The following is a 21244-nucleotide window of genomic DNA, read 5'->3' as shown; positions in this document are numbered from 1 at the left end:
TGTTCCACCTTGTGATGTCATGTGGTAGTACAGGTAATATGTGGTAATATTGTTCTTAAACTCCATACAACGTCACTAGAATCATTTGGGTAATTTCAGGCCTGAAACTGACAATCTCTATCTCTAAAGGTAAACCTTAGTTAACTTGAACACTACCACTTCATGACATCACAAGGTGGAACAGAGCATTTAGAGCTTTGGAGATGTAGACAGAATAATGTAGCATCACTCAAACATGTGTGAGGGAAAGTGTTGAGTTGGAACTCGTTTTGTCATGTTTGCAGTCAGGACTCCCTTCAGCCAAAGCTGCACCTGAGCCACTCGAACCTTCTGTTCTGTCCAACGTTCCAAGTAAATACATGACCTTCAGGAAGTATTTAGTAAAGTCCGTACCTTCTCTTTACCGCTGCGTCGCCCATATGACTGTGCCATGGACTTGCTTCCTGGTGCCTTTCTGCTTTCTTCATGTCTCTGCTACATTTAAGACTCTCTACAGCAGATATTATTCGCCCATCTTCCTCTCCTGTCGGTGCGGGCTTTTTCTCTGTGTAGGGGCCCCCCTTTCGCTTTGTCTGTCACCATGGGAATCGATGAAAACTTCTATTGCTTTGACATCATTTGTGGTGGCCATTGATGGCGAGAGATATCTTGAGTAGATTTTTGCCTGTACTGAGGCAAATCCACCAACTGACCTCCAGCTGGTTGCCTGTGTCATCCTTCTGCCCCAAGCTGCCCCTGGTCTCATACTGCACTCAACTTTCAATTAAATTCAATGTATTTTTCTAAAGCCCAAAATCACAACAGCAGTTGTCTCTTAGGGCTGAACATGAGAATTGATTTAACCATTAGAAAGTTACAAAATCAACAATGAAAGAGAAACAGATACGTTGTACACGTTGTCCCAGAACATCCCCTTAGACCCTAGACCCTCCTTCTCGGCAAAGAAAAACTCAGAAAAACCCAGTGGGAAAAAGAGAAACCTGAAGGACAACCACAGTGAAGGAAAGATCTACTCCCAGGGGTGGAGGGACAGGCAGCTGATGTGTCCAGGACTAATGCACATCCATTTGCAGATAGAGTTCAAGTCTGTAGGGCCAGAGTCCACTCAACTTTGATCTACCTGAATCCCAAGGTAACTCTGTAATACTTACCATCTTTAACAGATTCTCCAAATCAGTCCATTTTGCTGCTTTAGCCAAACTTCGATCGGCACAAGAAACTGCAGATCTGCTTGTCCAACATATCTTACGTATTCATGAGACACCTCTGGATATACTTTCTGACCATGGTCCAGCTTGTTTCCAGAGTCTGGAAAAGGTTTTGTCAAGCCTTGTGAGCCAAGGTGAGTCTGTCTTCTGGGTTCCAGACTAATGGCCAGTGTCAGAGGGCAAACCAAAACCCTGAAGCAACTCTCTGCTGTGCTGCTGCCCAGGATTCGAGCAGTTGGAGTAGTCATCTTGCATGTGTGGAGTATGCTCATAAGCCTTACCTTATCTGCCACTGGCTTGTCTCACTCTTAATATTTCAGATACTTACCACCTTTATTTCCTGAGAAGGGGTCATTGCAATTCCATCAGTAAATGATAATCTGCAGCTCTATCGCAGAGAAAGAAACTTACTCCCCGCTCTATTGGACCATTTGAGATTAAGAAAGTACTCAACTCCACTGCTGTTTGTCTAAACCTGCCTTCATCTCATCACATACTCCCTACTTTCCATGTGTCCCAGTTGAAACCAGCCCAATGTTTTTTCAATACTTTTTAAGGGGATAAGTGACGGTTTCACATCTACCGTCTACTGGTCAAAATGAGTCAAATAAACTTACGGTTGGCAGCTTTAAAAACAAAATGAAAAACAGAACTAGTTCATTTCAAAGAGTTTGTCGTGATCCAAAGTTATTCCTCACTTTCCTTATGAATTCAGAGCATGTTTAATGTCTTTTATGAACAAGCTGCTCATCCTAACAAGGCACAACTGACGCTGGAAATAAAATAAACAAACAAACACGAGAAACACACCTCTCGTGCACGCTCCTGCTCCTCGTACACGCCCCTCTCTCCCTCCTCCTCTCGTGCACGCTCACCTGTTCTCTCTGTGTCTCCTCCACCTCACCTGTCCTCACCTGTGCTCTGTGTCGTGCTCAGAACAGCAGAGACACAGGAGGCAGAGGGACATGGCGAGGCAGGCTGCTTCATACGCTCGCCCTGTGTTTCTTTTAACCGCCCTGGTTACCATCTTATACATCTCCTGGCTCAGTATGTCCGGATGCATGAGGTGATTTTAATTCAATTTTGTATTTTATTTATTTTATTTCATGTTATTTTTCGGTTGCTTTAAGCTTTTTTGGTGGCATTTTATAAGGACTTCACTGTAATGAGCGTAAATAAAGAAGGGCGTGGGGTTTAGGACATTAATTAATTATTAAGTATTACACATGGATCATGTAAAAACTATTTGTACATTAGGATTTGATTTTAATTTAATTGTATTCGATTTAATTAAATTTCAGAACAAATGTAACTTTACTTTTCTAGTAAAGCCATATATTGTGGAACATTTTTTTAGACAAAGTTGTATTATCACTACAGCAGCAAATCAAGCAAATCAGACAGATCCACTGACCCACAGGTTGGCAGTGTGATTCTGTGTGTGTGTACACTGGTGTGTGATTCTGTGTGTGTGTACACTGGTGGTGTGATTCTGTGTGTGTGTACACTGGTGTATGAGTGTGTGTGACCTGCTGTATTTTAAACTGGATACACATTGTTCATACTGCATATTTTTCCTCCCACAGACTGTATTGTAATGGCAGTGCTGCTTTTACAATACGTTCTATGGGAGGAAAAATACAAGTACTCAAGCGTGTTATTATCACTGCAAAGTTTTACATGGATGTTTATGGTAGAATGTTCAGCAGTTGCCATGGTGACTTAATCAACACATTAGCAAATACTGCCCAAAAAGTTTTAAGATTAAGTCTGAAAACTCAAGTTAAAATACAAAATGAATTTAAACAGCCTGTGATCAATACGGACGTTCATGGTTTGCGTCAAGAAAACTCTGTTCTCGACGTGTTGGTTTACCAAAAAAGACTCAAAACAGGTATTAGACTTTCATACTCTGATCAGAGGGGATCTGGGGGAAGGAGCACAGAGAGGCTACGCAGACGTCTTCCCCGAAGTCTCCTCTGTCTTCTACACCGCCTCAAACCAGCCTTTTTATTAACAGCTTGACATTCCTCAGCAATGTCCCTTATTTGTCAGCAGAACAACATCATAGTCCCCTCCCCACATTCACACGGCCTTTCTGTTATTTTAGGTTACCCATCTGTTGACTATTTACCTTAGTTCAATTACTTTACGGACTTGTAGTTTTCCATCACATCTGGTTATTCTCCTAACACAATATAAGCATTAAGCAATTCATTAATGGTAAAACAGAAGCATAATTTCATTCACGGTTTGATTTTCAACAAAAAAGTGAGTGACGAACTAAAAAACTGTTGGCTAACGCTAATGCTAATGCTAGTGCTCAAGTCAAAAGAATCTCATCGCGGTCAGCAGTTATAGGGCCCAATTTGAAGCTGAGTTCCATCTTTGGAATTCCAATCGCGAGTATCATAGCAAACAAAGAATCAATCTGGAGTGAGGCTTTTGAAGATAATGTCACTTCCTGCCTGCACCACTGGTTTGGTAGAGAGCCGGCGCTTAAAAACACTGTCCTTCAAACCTTTTGCCAATGCTAGTGGGAGCAACCTCGGGGAAAGATTGCGCCTCACTCGTCTGTTATTAATGTTCATATCTTGAGTTATGGACAAAATAGTGAAATAAAAACACCAGGATCATCACCTGCACATGAATCGTACAGGTGGAGCATGAATAGAACTAACATCGTTCACTGTAGAGTCTGACAGCAGAGTGAGATCTTGGTGCACTAAGTAAAAATATATGAACTATTTACCCTTCTGTCTGCAGTGTCCCAGTCTTCTATAGACCTATCTCACAGCTGTGGCGTTTTGAGTGGTCCATGGTTTTTCCCACCACAACAGATCCACCCGGCCTCACCCCCATCCCCATCCTGCACCGCAAGAACTACAGCAAACTGCCCGAGTGGGACTTCGACGATAAGTACAGGACCGACAGGCGTCCGCACAAGACAACACAGGTCTGTTTATATATACATCTATACAACTATACATTTATACAGCTGAATATCTATAGAACAAGACCAACACAGGATGACACAGGTCTGTCTCTCTCTCTCTCTCTCTCTCTGATGTTGGATGTTTTTCCTGAGATCTGCTGTAGCCACTCCTCCTCTTTGGGTATCATTGCCCCGAGTGCTCTGATGACCACAGGCACCACTGATGCCTTCACCTTCCAGGCCTTCTCCTGGAAGGTGAAGGCCTTCCAGGAGAAGGCCCCTGGTATTTCTCTACCAGGGGCCCCTGGTATTTCTCTAGTTTCTTATGTTCTTTTTTCCTGATGTTCCCATCACTTGGTTCTGCGATGTCCACCACAACATCTTTGCTCTGTTATTTATCCACCACCACAATGTCCGGTTGGTCCATCACCATTCTGTCAGTATCTGGAAGTCCCTCAAGATCTTGGCTCGATTATTCCCCACTACTTTTGGAGGTGTTTCCCACTTTGACCTTGGGGTCTCCAGTCCGTCCTCTGCACAAATATTTCTGTACACTATGCCCACCACTTCGTTATGCCGCTCCATGTATGATTAACTGCTAACATCTTACACCCTGCTGTTATGTGCTGGATTGTCTCAGGGGCCTCTTTGCACAGCCTACACCTTAGGTCTTGTCTAATGTGGCGGCGCTGGGCCTTTGTTGCTCTAGTGCTCAAGGCCTGCTCCTGTGCAGCCAGCATGAGTGTCTCTGTCCTTCAGACCAGCTCTATGAAGCCATTGGTAGGATTTCTTGATATCAACCACCATGACGGTACCTCGGAGACATCGGCATGTCATCTGTTGGGGCTTTGTCCTTGATGTCCTTATGGATCTTGGATGTTTTGTCCTGGACAGTGGCTCTCATGCTCACTAGTCCTCAGGCTCCTACCTTACAGCTCGCATACAGTCTCAGGGTGCTGGGTTTGTGATGGAACCCACCGTGCATGGTCAGGAGCATTCGGATCTTAACATCTGTGGTCTGTATCTCCTCCTTTGGCCAGCTAATGATTCTGAGTATGTGAGGCCTCATTCCTGGGTTGGTAGACAAGGTTGTTGATGATTTGGTTGAGGGAGTTCAGACCTATGTAGAACAGCAGTGGGTATATGCCAGATTTGTGCAAGTGGCTTGCCATGGGCCTCAAGGGTGGTTTTCCACAACCTCATTGAGTTTGTAATCAAGGCTCTTAGAGTTCTGTTGATGTTATACAGCTGCAGACATTCAGTGATCCATGTGTGTGGCATTGAGTTGTAGGCTTTCTTGTAATCTTGTAATTGCTGCACAGCTGATTGGTGACGTCACGCACCGCCTTGACACAATCTGTCCTGACGCTCCAAAATTTATTCTAGGGGACTTTAATCACTGTCGTCTGAACGAAACTTTTAAGACATACGAACAGTACGTTACGTGTACCACAACACAGAGGAATACGACCCTTGATTTGTGTTATGGTACAATGAGTGGGGCGTACAAGTCTCTGCCACTTCCTTCTTTGGGATCCTCCTACTGCGGATATCTTATGCCGCGGTATATCCCTGTGTTCAGGCGCCTGCCACAGCATTGCCACACTTCAGGCCTCCTTTGAATGTACGGATTGGGACTGTTTCTTTGATGCGTCGGATGATCTTAATGACGCATGTGAATCGATCTCTTCTTACATCACTTTTTGTGTTGACTCGCTCATACCATCTAAAAATGTGGTGATCTATCCAAATAACAAACCGTGGATAACTAAAGATCTTAAATCAATTATAAATATAAAATAAAGTGATCTACTGTACTGGGAACCAATTGGGCAGAAAGATAATTTCTAGGGAAGTGAAAGGGGAGCTAAGAAAGGCCAAACTTAAATACAAGGACAAAGTGGAAGCCCAGTACAGCAGTGGGGATCTTAAAGCGGCCTGGCGAGGTATTAAGAACATGGCCTCATGTGGCCACCAAAAAGAGGCCAGGAAACTTGTAACGTAAAGGGTGTGTCTGAGGAGGAGTTGCCAAGTGCTTTTAATACTTTTTTCTCTCGTTTTGAAAGGGGGGATGTCTTGAAAAATGTGACTGATTGTAGGAATTGTCTTAAACCCTTAAATGATATTGTGATTTCACAGAATCGGGTCACTGCTCTATTTAGGAAGGTAAAGACAGAGAAGGCCCGGGGTCCTGTTGCCATCTGTGGGCGCACCCTGCACCACTGTGCCGCCCAGCTCAGTGTTGTTTTTACCGTGTGTTTGTTTTAACTGTTTCAAATGTGCGCTGATTGTTGTCAAATTCCTACTCTGTGGAAAACATCAACGGTGATACCTCTCCCCAAATCAAACAAATCAAAGGAGTTGAGTAAGTTCAGGCCGGTGGCGCTCACATCACTTGTTATGAAGTGTTTTGAACTGATCTTAAAGACTCACATTTTGTTTTTAATTGAAGGAAAACTGGATCTGGATTGGGGCGACAGTGGCTCAGTGGGCAAGACACTTCACCCACATTGCCTAGTATGAAAGTGGTGTGTGCATGAATGATAGGTGGTGGTCGGAGGGGCCGATGGCGCAGATTGGCAGCCTCGCTTCCGTCAGTCTGCCCCAGGGCAGCTGTGGCTACAATAGTAGCTTACCATCACCAAGTGTGGAAATGAATGAATAATGACAATAGTGTAGCACTTTGAGAGGCTTTGACAAGACTGTAAAGCGCATTACAAGTGTAAGCCATTATTATTATTATCCACTGCAATTTGCATATCAGCCTAAGAAAGGAGTGGAGGACGCAAAGCTTTTTTTATTGAACACTGTCTATAAGCATCTTGAAAACACTGGAGCCCATGTGAGACTTTTATTTGCAGACTTTTCCTCTGCTTTTAACAAAATGCAGCCCCATGTCCTGGTTCAAAGATTGGCTGTGGATTTTAATTTACCAAATCAGCTTCTTTTATTGATTTTAAACTTTCTCACTGACAGGGTCCAGCGTGTCCTTGTAAATGGACAAATGTCTCCTCCCTCCATCTCTAACACTGGATCTCCTCAGGGTTGTCTACTGTCGCCTCTTCTTTTTATTCTGTACACGGACAGCTGCAGATCCTCAGATGAAAACAGATTCCTCATTAAATTTTCGGATGACACGGTCCTGGTGTCGCTACTTGCAGGATCTGAGATAAATCATGGCCCTGCGCTGGGGCAGTTTGTCCAGTGGTGTGAGGACAACTACCTGGATATGAATGTCGCCAAAACGAAGGATATGGTTATTGATTTTAGACGTGCACCTTCTCATAGTGTCAGTGTCATACATGGAGATGTTGTCAAAATTGTCGATAATTACAAGTATTTAGGCACCGTGATAGACAACAGATTGAGATTTGATCTAAACACTGAAAGCATTGTTAAACGAGGGCTGCAAAGAATGTATCTGTTGAGAAAACTGAACTCTTTTAATGTAAACAGAGATATTCTCAACAACTTTTATTGTTCTTTTATCGAGAGTTTGCTCACTTTTTCTTTCATTTGCTGGTTTCAGTCTCTGTCCTTGAAGGATAGGAACAAACTGCAAAACATTGTTCAAACCTGCTCAAACATTACAGGGGTTAAACAGAGGGAGCTGCTTTTATATGCTCCAATAAGGAAAACAAATCGTTTTTCAAATTCTTTTGTGCCCTCAGCTATTCAGCTATTCAAATTCAAATTCTTTTGTGCCCTCTACTGTTATTAAAGTGGTGTAGACACTGGACAAAATACCGAATCGTTAAACTGCAATATCCCACTTTATGTACAACTAATCAGTGTCTCTGGTTTATAGACTATGAATGTGAAAATGATACTGTTTCCTCTGTCTCTGTTATTACGTTTTCACAAGGTTTATTTTGTTTAAGTTATGAAGTAGCTACAATTGAGAAAAGAATCACCTTGAACGTTATATTTGCCTATTGATATTCAATCAAAAAAAAAAAAAGAAACGGCTGTGACGACGACATCTCGACTTTTCTTCTATTAAATAATAAATAATGAAAAATAACGTACGTAATGTACATATCGTACGCTCAAAGACAGCGGTGGAAGTGCGGTCCGTGGTGTAGGCCTGTCCCACTTCAGCAAGATGGCGGCTACACTGAGGAGGACACATTCTCGCCCAGAAGCTTCAAACTACACTTTGAAGAGTACTTCGAAGGGAAACTTCAAAAGGTGCATTTGGCGAATTGGGACACGGCCTTTGTTGTCGTGTCATCTGACCTCCAGCTGTGTGTCTTGGACACTTGGGTGAAGAGAGGGACAGAGCTGTCAACCGATCACCACCTGGTGGTGAGTTGGATCCGCTGGCGGAGGAGAAAGTCGGACAGACCTGGCAGTCCCAAGCGTATCGTGAGGGTCTGCTGGGAACATCTGGCGGCGTCAGGGGGGTCTTCAACTCACACCTTCAGGAGAGCTTCTCCCTGATCCCAGTGGAGGTTGGGGACATGGATGGACAGTGTCCACCAGCAATCTGACCAGAACTGAAGAAGGGGCTTGGATGAGCAGCCAAATGTCTTCACTCCTACAACAATTTGTCCAGTTGACTGATTTAAACTGTCTTTTGCTATGGATCACACCTGGACGACTGAGGGCAGACACCCTCACCTGAGGGAAAATTGTTATTATGAACATTATATTTGAATTGAATATTTACTCTTACTCTCTCAGATGTGATGGCCGGTCTGAGCCTGGTCCAGAAGCCCAAGGAGCCTCTGCTGCTGCCTAAACCAGGCAGAGACTGCATCACCTGTGCTGTGGTCGCCAACGGAGGAGTGCTCTGGAGGTCCAAGAAGGGAGCAGAGATTGATAGCCACGACTATGTCTTCAGGTCAGACTACTGTGGCAGAGTGGTTAGCCTGTCTCCTCTCAGTGAAGTTGTGGGTTAGACTCCTGATCTCTCTGAGTGGAGTGTTGTGTTCTCCCTTTGTTACTGTGGCAGAGTAGTTAGTCTCCAGACTAGAGCCAAACCCCATAGTTCCTGTTTGAATGATGCAGTAATTGTAATACCTTAATCCTTCTCTTTGTTTGACGGATTTTCTGCAAACAAATCTGGACATTGGGGATTTTCCATCTGAGTGAACCAACTGAAAAAAACAAACTCACAGATTTCATTATGCTCTTCCTCATTTATTTAAGCCAACATGACCTTTCCCTGGGCCTTAGATATCAGACCTGTGCTGTAATGATTCCTAAATCAAACATGTTATGGGGGCGATGGACCCAGAGCTGGTTTAGTCCTGTTCTAGACTCAGGAAGTCCAGGCCTGATTCTGTCCTTGTTGCTTTGGCATGGTAGTCTTGGTTTAAATCTATACTCCTCTCCTCCCCTCTGGCTGTGCTCCTCTGACTCTGCACCCGTCTGCTCCTGTTTTCTCCTGTCTGATTAGTTTTTTTGTTCTCAGGGTAAATGGAGCAGCGATAAAGGGTTTTGAGAAGGACGTTGGGAATCGCACCGACGTCTACGTTCACACAGCTCACTCCATCACTGCGTCTGAATGGATGTTCAGAAAATACAACTATACAAGAGCCCCACATGACCCGGTACGCACACACAAACTATTGATACTTTGCAGTGACATCGCGCTGGAGGCTTCTGCGTGTCTGTCTATGGCCGAATGTTCCCATTCCTACAACTCAATCACTTGGAGCTGATGCTCCCAGAGTTACGTCAATTCAAACTCTCCTTCACATACAAGTGAATGGTGAAACCAGTCTCCCTGTTTCAGTACATAACATGTTTATTTCATGATGTTTATGTCTTTTATCTGGTCTCTTCACAGTCACATGTAAAAGAGGAGGTTTAGTGCCACTTGATGCTCACCAGAACCACACAAGTTCAGAAATCTCATTGAAACGTGGTTAGCCGTTATCTCAAATGACACGTTTATGATGTTCCAAAATCTTCCCGAACTTGCTAAGTGGATGATAGCATTAGCATCAGTGGACACGTCTATTTATGTCTATGATATTCTGGTTCATTCCTGGTTTTAGTCCTGGTTCAGTCCTTGTTTTAGTCAAAGTTTAGTCCTGGTTCAGTCCTGGTTTTATATCTTCAAACTCTGATGTGATGTTGCTTTCCAGGGTATAAAGTACGTGCTGATCCCTGAAGGCTTGAGGGACTTTCAGTGGTTGATTGGACTTTACAAACATGAGAGACCCACCAGTGGATCATATAAAGGAAGCCGGTAAGTCCTACATGGTTTAGACGTGGTTTAGTCCTGGTTTAGTCCTGACTTCTGTTCTGGTCTCTAGTCCCTGGACTCAGTACTCGGGTCAGTTCAATGAGACGCGGTTCTACGTTCTTCACATGGACTTCCTGAGATACGTCAGAAACAGGTCACTGTCACTTTCACTCTAAAATTCATTAAATCGAATCTGATCTGTGACTTCTGACCTGTGACCTCTGACCCTCAGGTTTCTAAAGTCCCCCACACTGAACCATGGATACTGGTCCATCGTCCGACCCACAAATGGAGCCTTCATGATGTTCTTGGCTCTGCAGCTCTGCGACAGGGTAAGACCGACACTGACAGCAACCGATCAGTGAGTGCGTTCATGAGTGTCCCAGTTAAGACAGTGCTCTGGAGATGACGTCTACATGACTCTAAATATCCATGAAAACGTGAGGAATCCTGGATATTTAGAGTGGTAACTATGGCAACCATGGCACAGATGGGGAGGAGCTAAACATGTAGTAACCTCGCTAACCTAAGGACTTTTAGCATGTTTTTCACAACAAAGGAACAAAATATACACTCAAATCAGACCATGAGACAGAACATGTCACAGCTTCAGGAAACGGCCTTAGTCAAAAATACTACAGAGACTCACAGCATTAGTTTAGTACAAAGACACAGACACAGACGTGAGCCTGGTGTTAAAAGGAGGTTGTATTAAACAGTAGATTTAATTTGTTTATATGTATAAATACTATTTCTTTAAAAGCAGTAGCGTGCAGTGACTTTCATGGGTAGAAAAGCAGATTAGAGGAGGTTAACAATATTTAGTCGACACTTTTATACTGACTACATTACAAACACAACTGCAGGTTTGTTCGTAATGAAGAAACATTAAAACATGGAACAGAAAAATAGATGGGCCCTTTAAATTACACAATTTCTATGTTTCAGGTGGATGCGTACGGATTTATAACAGAAGATCACAAGAAATACTCCAACTACTACTTTGAGCGTGGAGCGAATACTCATGTTGTGTTCTATGCAAACCACAACTACAACCTAGAGAGCACAGTGTGGAGAAGGCTTCATGACCTGGGCATCATTAACCTGTACCTGGGAAAACCACAAGAGCCCACACAGCGCCCCCCGAAGGACACACAGAGCCCTCCTAAGGACGCACAGGCCCCTCCCAAGGATGCACAGGCCCCTCCCAAGGACGCACAGGCCCCTCCCAAGGACGCACAGGCCCCTCCCAAGGACGCACAGGCCCCTCCCAAGGACGCACAGGCCCCTCCCAAGGATGCACAAGCCCCTCCCAAGGACGCACAGGGCCCTCCCAAAGACACATAGAAAACTAACACTACAAAAACTTGATGAGTCAAAACTATGGAAGCCCGTTTCCGCCATCGAAAAAATAAATAAAAGCCCCACAGAAAGTCGAAATTATTATTATATTAAATTATTCTAATAATAATTATTATTATTATTAATAATTATTAGTTTTAAATTCGTAATTAGGAGTTTAAAACTACTAATCATGAGTTGAGTAATTATGAGGTAATTTGGGGAATGTAACATTTACAAAATGTGAACGTTATTAATTTTGATTAAATGAATTTGGTATTTTAATAATTTCCTCAAAAAAACAGCAGGGGTTGTGACCAAACTAACACTCTGCTCAGAGCAGGAGGACGAGCGCTCACAGACCCAGAGCACAGCTCAGGAGTGGTCAGAAAAGTGCTCACGGCACAAAGCAGTGGTCAGAACAGCACTCAGGGCCTTGTTGTCCCTTTGTCTTAATATTCCACAGTATTGCATAAAACTTATCTTCATTGAGAATGTTCCGAAGTGTGGTTTTAACTTTGTTTCCATGGAATCATGCGGGCGATGAACCACCTTTAGAAAGTTACGTGGTCTTGTATTAAATATGTACAGAAAACCACAAAACAGGGCTCAGGCTCGTCATTTCCAGCTAATATAAATCAAACTTTCTTTGTTTTGGCATAATAGGCTAATCCTCCAGCTAGGTACTCACCAGGGTCCTGGCTGATCTGGTCCACTGCTCCCGACCGTAGATTGTATATAGAAGTGGACTGAGCGTGACGTCACCCACAGCGTTCGACTCCAGTCAAACGAGGCTAGCAGTTATAGCGGCTAATCTGGATTTCTGACCGTATCGTAGCAACTAAAGAGCCAATCTGGAGCGAGGCCGTGGAAGGTAACGCCCCTTCCCGCCCGCACCTCTGGTTTAGCAGGGAGCGGGCGCTTAGCAACGCTGTCAATCAAACCTGTTGCTAACGCTAACGAGAACGACCTCTGGGGAAGAAGGCGCCTGATTTGTCTGTTATTTTCGTTTATATCTTGATTCACGGAGACAATAGCGTGTAATAAAAAAACCCGGGATCATGTAGAGCAGGTTAAAACCAACATTTAAGTCCAAAAAGTGCGTGCTGCTGTCAGATTTGTCGATTGGAGCTGGAAGCGAAGCGCGCACATGCTCACTTCCTGTTTTGAACGAGGCGGCTAGCGGGTACTTATGTCCATTTATATACAGCGTTTGCTCCTGACAGGTTTAACCCAGAGACACTGAAGGATGGGTCAAATGTAGAGGACACATTTCACAGCAGGAGCAGTGACCCCAAAGCTTTTTAAATAACATTTTATTAAACAAAACAATTAAACTTCACATTGATCTTTACGGTAAAATCCGCCTGATTCTGAATCTCATGTTACGACTTCTTTCCTTTGGTGTGCGTTGCGTTCGCGCTGGTCGTTGGTTGCGCTGTTCTCTCGGTCTCTCGCGGTTCTCCCAGGTACAGGTGAATGATGCCCAGGTCGTGAAGCCTCCTCCATAGCGCCATCTCCAGGGGGTAGTCGTGGTTTTCGTAGAACACCACGCGAGTTTTGGCGCCACGTTCGACGTAATAGTTGGAGTATAGTTTGTAATTTTCAGTTATAAATCCGTACGCATCCACCTGCAAAAGATAAATGGCGCTACTTATTATTTATACTATGTTTTTAACCGTGGTATAAAGTGATTTCAAGTACTACATGACATCACTCACCTCTGCCCTGATCACAAACACCTGACTGCAGGGGCGGAGTTTGTAGATTTGTGGATACGAGTTAGACCAATCACATTGACCCATATACCTCCAGACCCCGCCTCTCCTCCCCCCCTCGCTCTCCCCTTTAGTCCTCCAGACCCCCCCCCCCTCGCTCTCCCCTTTAGGAGAGCGAGGGGGGGGGGGGGGGGGAGTTTAAGGTACACTTTATTGTCCCCATAAGGAATTTTGTCCTCAACATTTCTGACAGACGGATGAGTCAAATGCTAACGACTGTGGTCTGCATTTATCAGCAAACAACGAACTTTAAATCTGTCAACTGGACAAATCGTTGTAGGATCAGAACTGGACGACTGAGGAATGATGTCTGCGATTATTGATAATGAAAACAACTAGCATGCTAACCACGTGCTTCCTGATTTATAGAAATACAAAGTCTCACCGTATCACACACGTGCAGAGCCATGAACATCATGAAGGCTCCGTTGGACGGTCGGAAAATGGCCCACGTATCGTTTTGCAGTTTGAATGACTTCAGAAACCTGAGGTCAGAGGTCACAGGTCAGAGCAGAGCCACAGTTATAGCTACAATAGTCACAGTTAAAGTGACAGTGACCTGTTTCTGACGTATCGCAGGAAGTCCATGTGCAGAACATAGAAGCGCGTCTCGTTAAACTGACCCGAGTACTGAGTCCAGGGACTAGAGACCAGAACAGGGACAGTTTCACCTCAACAAACACTGTTATTGTCATAAAAACTTGAAAATTTTATTGGTCCAAACACATTCAGAGCATCCTGTTTATTCACCACGATTCACTTGATGACCTGGCTTTTTTTTTTTTTTTTTAATGAACCCATTTGTCAGAGTTTTCTCATTTCAAACTGATTTATCTCAAAATCTGTGATTTTTCCCAATAAAATAAAAGGACATATGCAAAATTTACTTTTTTGAGCTTATTCACACTTGCATAAGTGAGGATTTATCAAACATACAATTTGGAATTTCCCAGAATTGATACGTCACAGGTAAAAGTCTGCCATTAAATTGCCTTCCCAGGATTGTAAAAATACTGTAGAGTCCTGATGTCTGTTGTATTAAAAGAGCATCAAGAGCATTTTTAAAGGCCAATAACAAGAATATTGGTCTTTTAACTATTTCCACCTCAGCCAGTCGAATTCTTACCGCCAATTTTTAAGATATCCACTGGTGAGTCTCTCTCGTTTGTAAAGTCCAGTCAACCATTCAAAGTCTCTCATGCCCTCAGGGATCAGCACGTACTTTATACCCTGGAAAACAACATCACACGAGAGCAGAAGATATAAAACCAAGTCTGAACCGGGACTGAAACAGGCCTAAACTAGCACTAAAGCAGGGCTCAACTGGAACTGAACCAGGACCGGTCCAAGACTAGACCAAGACTAAACCAGGACTGAACCCGCCAAACCTGGTCATGTGGAGCTCGTTCATAGTGATATCTCCGGAGCACAATTTCCGATTGAGTGATGGAGTGAGCCGTGTGAACGTAGACGTCAGTACGATTCCCAACGTCCTCCTCAAAACCCTTTGTCACTGCTCCATTTACCCTGAGAAGAAAAAAACAAATCAGACAGAAGGAGACAAGAGCCCGAGGAGCAGAGCCCGAGGAGCAGAGCCCGAGGAGCAGAGCCCGAGGAGCAGAGCCCGAGGAGCAGAGCCCGAGGAGCAGAGCCCGAGGAGCAGAGCCCGAGGAGCAGAGCCCGAGGAGCAGAGCCCGAGGAGCAGAGCCCGAGCAGTAAAACCTGTCCTGTGATACTGTTGAGTGATTAGAGACTTAAGTGGTTTAATCGTCTGCACTAATCTGGTCATGGTCTTGGTCTAATCTAACACACCTGTCACTCATGACTAAGCACATGACAGAGATGGAAGAATCATCTTTGTTATGATCTGATTCAAAGTCACACAATGGCACATATTGAGACAATGATCTAAAACAGAAGAGTTCTGTGTTAAACCCACAACCTCCTCACTGAGAGGAGACAGGCTAACCACTCTGCCACAGTAGTCTGACCTGAAGACATAGTCGTGGCTTTCGATCTCTGCTCCCTTCTTGGACCTCCAGAGCACTCCTCCGTTGGCGACCACAGCACAGGTGATGCAGTCTCTGCCTGGTTTAGGCAGCAGCAGAGGCTCCTTGGGCTTCTGGACCAGGCTCAGAGCGGAAATCACATCTGAGAAAGAGTGAAAAAACAAATCAAATATAATGTTTTGGAGTTTCATAATACCATTTTCCATAACTTCCTTTGGGTAATGAGGGCGCATTTGCACACGTTTGTCAAAAGTAGGACTAAACTATGACCAAACTCAGAAATATATCCGGAGTAAACCAGCATTTCAGCAGGACTGGTGGCACAGGGTTTACAGCAGGTGCAGGTTTGACTCCTGGGCCTGTCTGTGTGGAGTTTGCATGTTCTCCATTTGCACTCTGGTTTCCCCCGTCAACCTAAAACATGCACAATGGGTCTAATGCTCCAGTTAAGATTGTCTCTGGGTTAAACCCGTCAGGACTCTGAAGGATGGGTCAAATACAGAGGACACATTTCCTCACACGGACAAGAAAGTGCAACTTAAAATTAACCTTAAAGTCAGACTAAACTCGAGCTGGGCCCAGACTCTGGCCTTGGTCTGACTGACTCTGGAGCGGGACTAGAGCAGGACTAGAGCAGGACTAGAGCAGGACTGACCTTGGTGGCTGTAGTCCATGAAGCCGAAGGGGTTGTTGAAGTGTGATAGTCTGTTCCACTCGCTCATGCTGATGCTGCCGTTGTACACGTACATTCGAATGTTTGGGATGAACTTGTCTCTCAGCTCTGGCTCCGACTGGATCCTCCTCCACAAACTGCTGTCACATTTCTGCAGGACACAGAACACACTGCTGTCAGTGGTTATTGCATGTTCTACCAATTTCTGGGTGAGTTTTATGCCTTTACAATTAACCTAAAACAGTAGAGTAATCATCCAACGAGGTGCTCCTAAGTAGGAACAGGCCCTGTGCTCAGCAGCATGCTAGCTAGCTCACAGCATCTCAAAGCTAATGCTAACTTTTATTAAAAAGCGCGCAACATAAAGACAGAAGTCCAATAACAGAACACCGCCGGGTTCAGATCAAGGCCGTTCTTCCCATTCACGCCCCTCCAGGTGTTTTTTTCCCTCTGTATCTGTACTTTTACTTAATTTTGTTCTTTGAGTACTTGATCCACCACTGCTAAAACATAAATAATAAAAAAACACAGCATTTTTAAATCACCTTAAGTTGGGTAACTGTAGGCTGTTTACAGGAGAATAAATGTTTTTCAGAGTCTTATTTGTCCTATTCTTCCAGTATGGGAGCAGCTTCTTCAAATCAAACTTTCTGAATGTTAATGCGATGTAAATAAACAGATAAAGACATGATATTGAAGTTTACTTTTCCACTGAGCTGAAATGAGCCGCCCCGAGGCTCAACCAAAAGGAAGAACAGACAGAAGACGTGACTCTGGCTTTGCTCAGGGTGGACCAGGACACTCGTCTGCCGCCTCGTATACGTTTTATTACTCCGATGGGACACGAGCCAAGAGGATGCGAGGCTTAACATATGTCAGAGTAGTTCCAAGAGTACCCACTGCTCCTCCTGATCTGAACCAGGATTTTAAACCGCACCTATTGCAAAATCAGCTTTAACCACGTGACAGCTGTTCCTCCTCATCATTTCCTCTCCTGAAGCTGCATTAGGAGTGATTTGTGTAGGTCTGAGCAAAACTTTAATCGCTTATTTTCAAGGCACTTTCTGCAGTTTTATTTTCTTTCTTGGCTCCGTTCTCGATGGGAAACCTCACTCTTCGCAAAAACATTTAACATGCTGTGAGCGACATCGACCTGCAGCTCCGTCTGATCTTTAAACACGACGCAAATAAACTTTATATTTCACTGGAGGACTCTTCTGCGTTTAGAAAAAGGGATGTTTGTGTCTCAATGCTAACGCTCATGCTAATGCTAAACTTGAAGCATAATAAATATTAAAACAACACCACAAACTCAAGTATTTTAGTCTTTATTTTAATTAATTTGAATTTTAATAGTTTGTTTATTTTATGTTTTTCTATTTCAGTAAAAGTGACTCTGAACGTCTAAACATGGACGTCAATACCGCGCATGTCGTGAGTTTAGCCTTTAGCGGCGACGTTCATGGACCACTTCCCATGAGACTTTGAGCGACGAGAGCGAGCGGAGGACAGACCTGTGTCGTCTTGTGCGGACGCCTGTCGGTCCTGTACGTATCGTCGAAGTCCCACTCGGGCAGTTTGCTGTAGTTCTTGTGGTACAGGATGGGGATGGGGGTGAGGCCGGGCGGATCGGTCGTGGTGGGAGGAGCCGTCGTGGTGGGAGGAGCCGTCGTGGACCGCTCAGAACCCCACCTTAGCTCCTGAAAACTGCAGAGAGGATGATTCAGAGTTACACAACACGCCAGCAAACGTAAAAGGAATCAAAAAAGTCCTACAGACGGCATGTGTAAGTGGATGCTAACCTGCTAGCTGCCGCGTTTCGAATAGGAAGTGAACATTTGCGCGACTCCATCTACTCTTTCTAAAAAAAAATGTTTAAAAAGTGGCCCCTCTCTGTGTCAGGCTCGTCATTCTAACCTTAAAATATCCGTTTTATCCATGACCCTGGTGCGAGGACATGAACATTAATAACAGACCAATCAGATGCAGAGAAAGGGGCGTTACCTTCAACAACCTCGCTCCTGATTGGCTCTTTGGTTGCTGTGATGCGCACGCTCGGAATTTCAAATACAGAACTCGCCGCTATAACTGCTAGCCTTGATCAGCTTAATTTGGCTAGTGCTGAACGCTGTTAATACTTTGCAGCTGATGTTATCCACAATCCCTGGGGGTGTGACGCTAACCGAAGGCACTGTTCTGTCTGAAGCTCTGTTAGACTTTAATCTGAGGTTTATTTCAACAAAATCTGACCGGAAATAATTGAATTAGCTGTAACTACAACGAGCTGATTTGCGCCGTTAAACAAGTCCCTCTCAAATAACCCTAAAGTCACAAGCTAGCTAGCGTTAGCCAACAGGTTTTCAGTTGTTACTCTCACATTTTTGTTGAACCACGAACGCTCGGATTCATCACGGGCTCCTGAAAATGTGCCGTTTTAAATCCATTTTGTATTTTCTTCTTGAGATTTAAGACGGTCTAAAAACTTTGTCCGTGTTTGCGAATGTGTGCGTGGCGTCACCATGGAAACTGACGAACATTCCGCCAATAGACACACATGCAGAACACCCCCGGAGTGATGCGTGACGTCCCCCAGTCGAGTCGTACAGTCTGCGGTAAATGCTTCAAACTCCAAACTCTCACCATTTGCTTCGCGAGCGGTCGGTCCAGGTGACGTAGAACACGGTAACCACGGCGACGGTGCAGATCAGGGGCAGGATGTGAGAGTACATGTGTTTCACCATGACGACCTACAGCAGCACAGGGTTCCTCCAGATAGGTACTCCTGACCCCCTACTGCACCTGACGGGGTTAAAGTGCATGTTTTACGTTTTTTTTTTAATGTTTGGGGGATAATAACAACAGCCTACATTAGTTTAAAAAAAAAAAGCACTTTGCGGCTGATGTCATCAACAATCCCTGAGGTGTGACGCTAACTGGAGGCACTGCTCTGTCTGAAGCGCTGTCAGACTTTTAATTTGAGCTTTGTTTTATTACAATCTGACGAGAAACAACTGATTTAGCTGGAATTACAACAGCTGATCTGATTTGTGCTGTTAAACAAGTCCCTCCCAAATAACACTAATCACATGCTAGTTAGCATTAGCATTAGCGTTAGCATTAGCATTAGCCAAGAGTTCTTCAGTTAGTCGCTCTCACCTGTAAATGTATTGTTGAAATCCTTTTTTGCATTTTTCTTGGCTTTTCATGGACACACATGGCAGAAATCAGGCGTTGCCATGGACAGTAAAATGTGTACGTTTAAATCTGCACTGTGTAACTTTTCTGGTACCACCTCCTTTTTTCTCCACGGAGACGCCATCACACTGTCTGGGAATGTTCTACAATCTAAAATATGGCATCAAACATACCCATCGTACATTTATTTAATTACACGTTTCATTGCTTAAAAATACACTGAAAAACATGCATTCTTACTATGAGTGGGACGCCTCTCCAGGGATCTGACCTGTAACCTGGCCTCCATGGAGATTCATAAGATTAAAGCTCTACTGTGGAACCTTCCAGGGAGAGTAATAACATCTCCGTGGAGACAAGCAAGTGGAAGAAAAGCAGCAAAGTTGTACTGTTGACGCTTAAAGGAACTGTGTGTCACATTTAGATTTTAAATGTCATAAATATTTTCAAATTAAATATAACTTTTTTTTTGATAAATACTGTAATGCTCATTTATTTTTAATTACAAAAACACTGGACACGATGACCTATTTATGTTATAATTTGGTGTTTTGGTTCTTTTATCCAATCGGGAAGCAGCAGGAGCGTCACGTGACTTTCTTGTTTTACTTTTTATAAACTGTAAAATCACAGACTACAGTTCCTTTTAGTTCCACTGAGGAGAAAGTTTAAAATGACAGACACTTTACCGTTTGTTTCCTCCACGTGTCACTGCGGCACGTGCGCACAGACTTATATAGAGGCGCTAATCACCCGGACGCTACCACAGCGGAGCACGGGGGGGCGCCAGGGAGCAGAGATCTCATTTTACAACTTAAACATTCACAGAACTGCACTGATGATCCACGTTTTCAACACAGTGCAAATAAAATAAATCTTTACACATTCAGAGGTGAAAAAAGTTTAAAGCAGAACAGATTTAATCAAAGGAGCGACTGCAGACGCCCCTCCACAGAACAACTTGGTCTGATCCAGAACCTTCTTTATGAGTCGCTGTTGCCCTGGGGACTCTTTTGGCTGTAGCACCAGAGAAAGGAACAGGAAGAGCAGAAAAGTAAGTGAGTTTTAAAGTAAAATTCATAAGATTATCATTTTCAGTTTATGTAGTAAAGCCCCACTGTGGAACATACATAATCCTCACATGGCTCTAATGTAGTACCAAGGCCAAAACTGAACTGACAGTGTGTGACAGAGGGGTGAGTGTGTGTGTGTGTGTGGGGGTGTGTGTGTGACAGAGGGGTGAGTGTGTGTGTGTGTGTGTAATCTCACTTTGGTGTATTTGCATTTACAGAGAAGACGTTCATCTTTGCTCCAGTTTTTTTGTTTCCTGTGGATCTTTACAGATATTCTCCATAAACCCGGTCTACACTCGGGGTGAGACGATGTTCGATCATATCATTAATCACGATAAAAAGGTTCACAATGAATCGTTTGTGGCATTTTTCTAAATAATTGTGACCATTGCACACGATTATAATCTCCTTTACTGCACCAGACCGCCTCATGTTTCCAGTTTCAACAGTGTTTTTAAATGTTAGTTCTGGTATTTGTCCACAAGGGGGCGCTCTGTCATAGCAGTGAAACGTGTGAAACTTGTTGCTCCTGTGGCTTTTCTGAGTCAGGGATGGTTTTTCATCACCGTCACGGCTCGTGGACAGACATGGAGTATTTATTTTACTCCTGTAGGGCATTAAAGAGGAGGGATTGTGTGAAGATAAGTGGAGGTTCTACTCTGTCTGAAGTTTGTTACTCAAATTAGACTTTAATCTGAGCTTTATTTTAACACAATCTGATCTTTATTTTAACACAATCTGATCTTTATTTTAACACAATCTGAGCTTTATTTTAACACAATCTGAGCTTAACCTCCTGAGACCTGGTGTCCTCATCTGTGGACGACACATTT

The 21244-nt window shown here is 43.9% G+C and overlaps 2 protein-coding genes across 2 annotated transcripts; one reads left to right on the top strand and one right to left on the bottom strand.

Annotated features, from left to right (window-relative positions):
• The first annotated feature begins 1733 nt into the window (after window positions 1-1733).
• Window positions 1734-11737, top strand: LOC117387609 (alpha-N-acetylgalactosaminide alpha-2,6-sialyltransferase 2-like). Its single transcript, XM_033985147.2, has 11 exons — window positions 1734-2274; window positions 3975-4164; window positions 4384-4426; window positions 5038-5103; window positions 5726-5818; window positions 8830-8989; window positions 9563-9701; window positions 10242-10345; window positions 10413-10496; window positions 10575-10674; window positions 11291-11737. The coding sequence occupies exons 1-11, from the start codon at window positions 2174-2176 to the stop codon at window positions 11687-11689; spliced, it is 1479 nt and encodes a 492-aa protein (XP_033841038.2). The 5' UTR covers window positions 1734-2173; the 3' UTR covers window positions 11690-11737.
• Window positions 11738-12982: 1245 nt separating this feature from the next.
• LOC117387608 (alpha-N-acetylgalactosaminide alpha-2,6-sialyltransferase 1-like) lies at window positions 12983-20048 on the bottom strand. The gene is made up of 10 exons (XM_033985146.2): window positions 20028-20048; window positions 18784-18942; window positions 17658-17850; window positions 16126-16294; window positions 15453-15612; window positions 14850-14988; window positions 14588-14691; window positions 14021-14104; window positions 13847-13946; window positions 12983-13314 (listed from the first exon to the last, which is right to left on the bottom strand). Exons 2-10 carry the CDS (start codon window positions 18882-18884, stop codon window positions 13069-13071), a joined length of 1296 nt encoding a protein of 431 aa, XP_033841037.1. The 5' UTR covers window positions 18885-18942; window positions 20028-20048; the 3' UTR covers window positions 12983-13068.
• Window positions 20049-21244: the final 1196 nt, after the last annotated feature.

This window comes from Periophthalmus magnuspinnatus, chromosome 19 (assembly GCF_009829125.3).
Source record: "Periophthalmus magnuspinnatus isolate fPerMag1 chromosome 19, fPerMag1.2.pri, whole genome shotgun sequence".
Taxonomy (NCBI): Eukaryota; Metazoa; Chordata; class Actinopteri; order Gobiiformes; family Gobiidae; genus Periophthalmus; species Periophthalmus magnuspinnatus.
The sequence above is the reverse complement of the archived record's forward strand: the minus strand, read 5'-3'. Positions and strand labels throughout refer to the sequence as shown.

What these genes read in the sequence shown, in the direction of transcription:
- LOC117387609 (XM_033985147.2), top strand. Translation starts at nt 2,174, where the DNA reads ATGGCGAGGCAGGCTGCTTCATACGCTCGCCCTGTGTTTCTTTTAACC. An exon ending in CTTCCAGGAGAAGGCCCCTG is followed by an intron (nt 4,427 to 5,037) that starts GTATTTCTCTAC and finishes TGTCCTGGACAG; the next exon opens with TGGCTCTCATGCTCACTAGT. An exon ending in AGCCACGACTATGTCTTCAG is followed by an intron (nt 8,990 to 9,562) that starts GTCAGACTACTG and finishes TTTTGTTCTCAG; the next exon opens with GGTAAATGGAGCAGCGATAA.
- LOC117387608 (XM_033985146.2), bottom strand. Translation starts at nt 18,884, where the DNA reads ATGGTGAAACACATGTACTCTCACATCCTGCCCCTGATCTGCACCGTC. An exon ending in AGCCACGACTATGTCTTCAG is followed by an intron (nt 14,989 to 15,452) that starts GTCAGACTACTG and finishes TTTTCTTCTCAG; the next exon opens with GGTAAATGGAGCAGTGACAA. An exon ending in CTCTGCACGTGTGTGATACG is followed by an intron (nt 13,315 to 13,846) that starts GTGAGACTTTGT and finishes TATCTTTTGCAG; the next exon opens with GTGGATGCGTACGGATTTAT.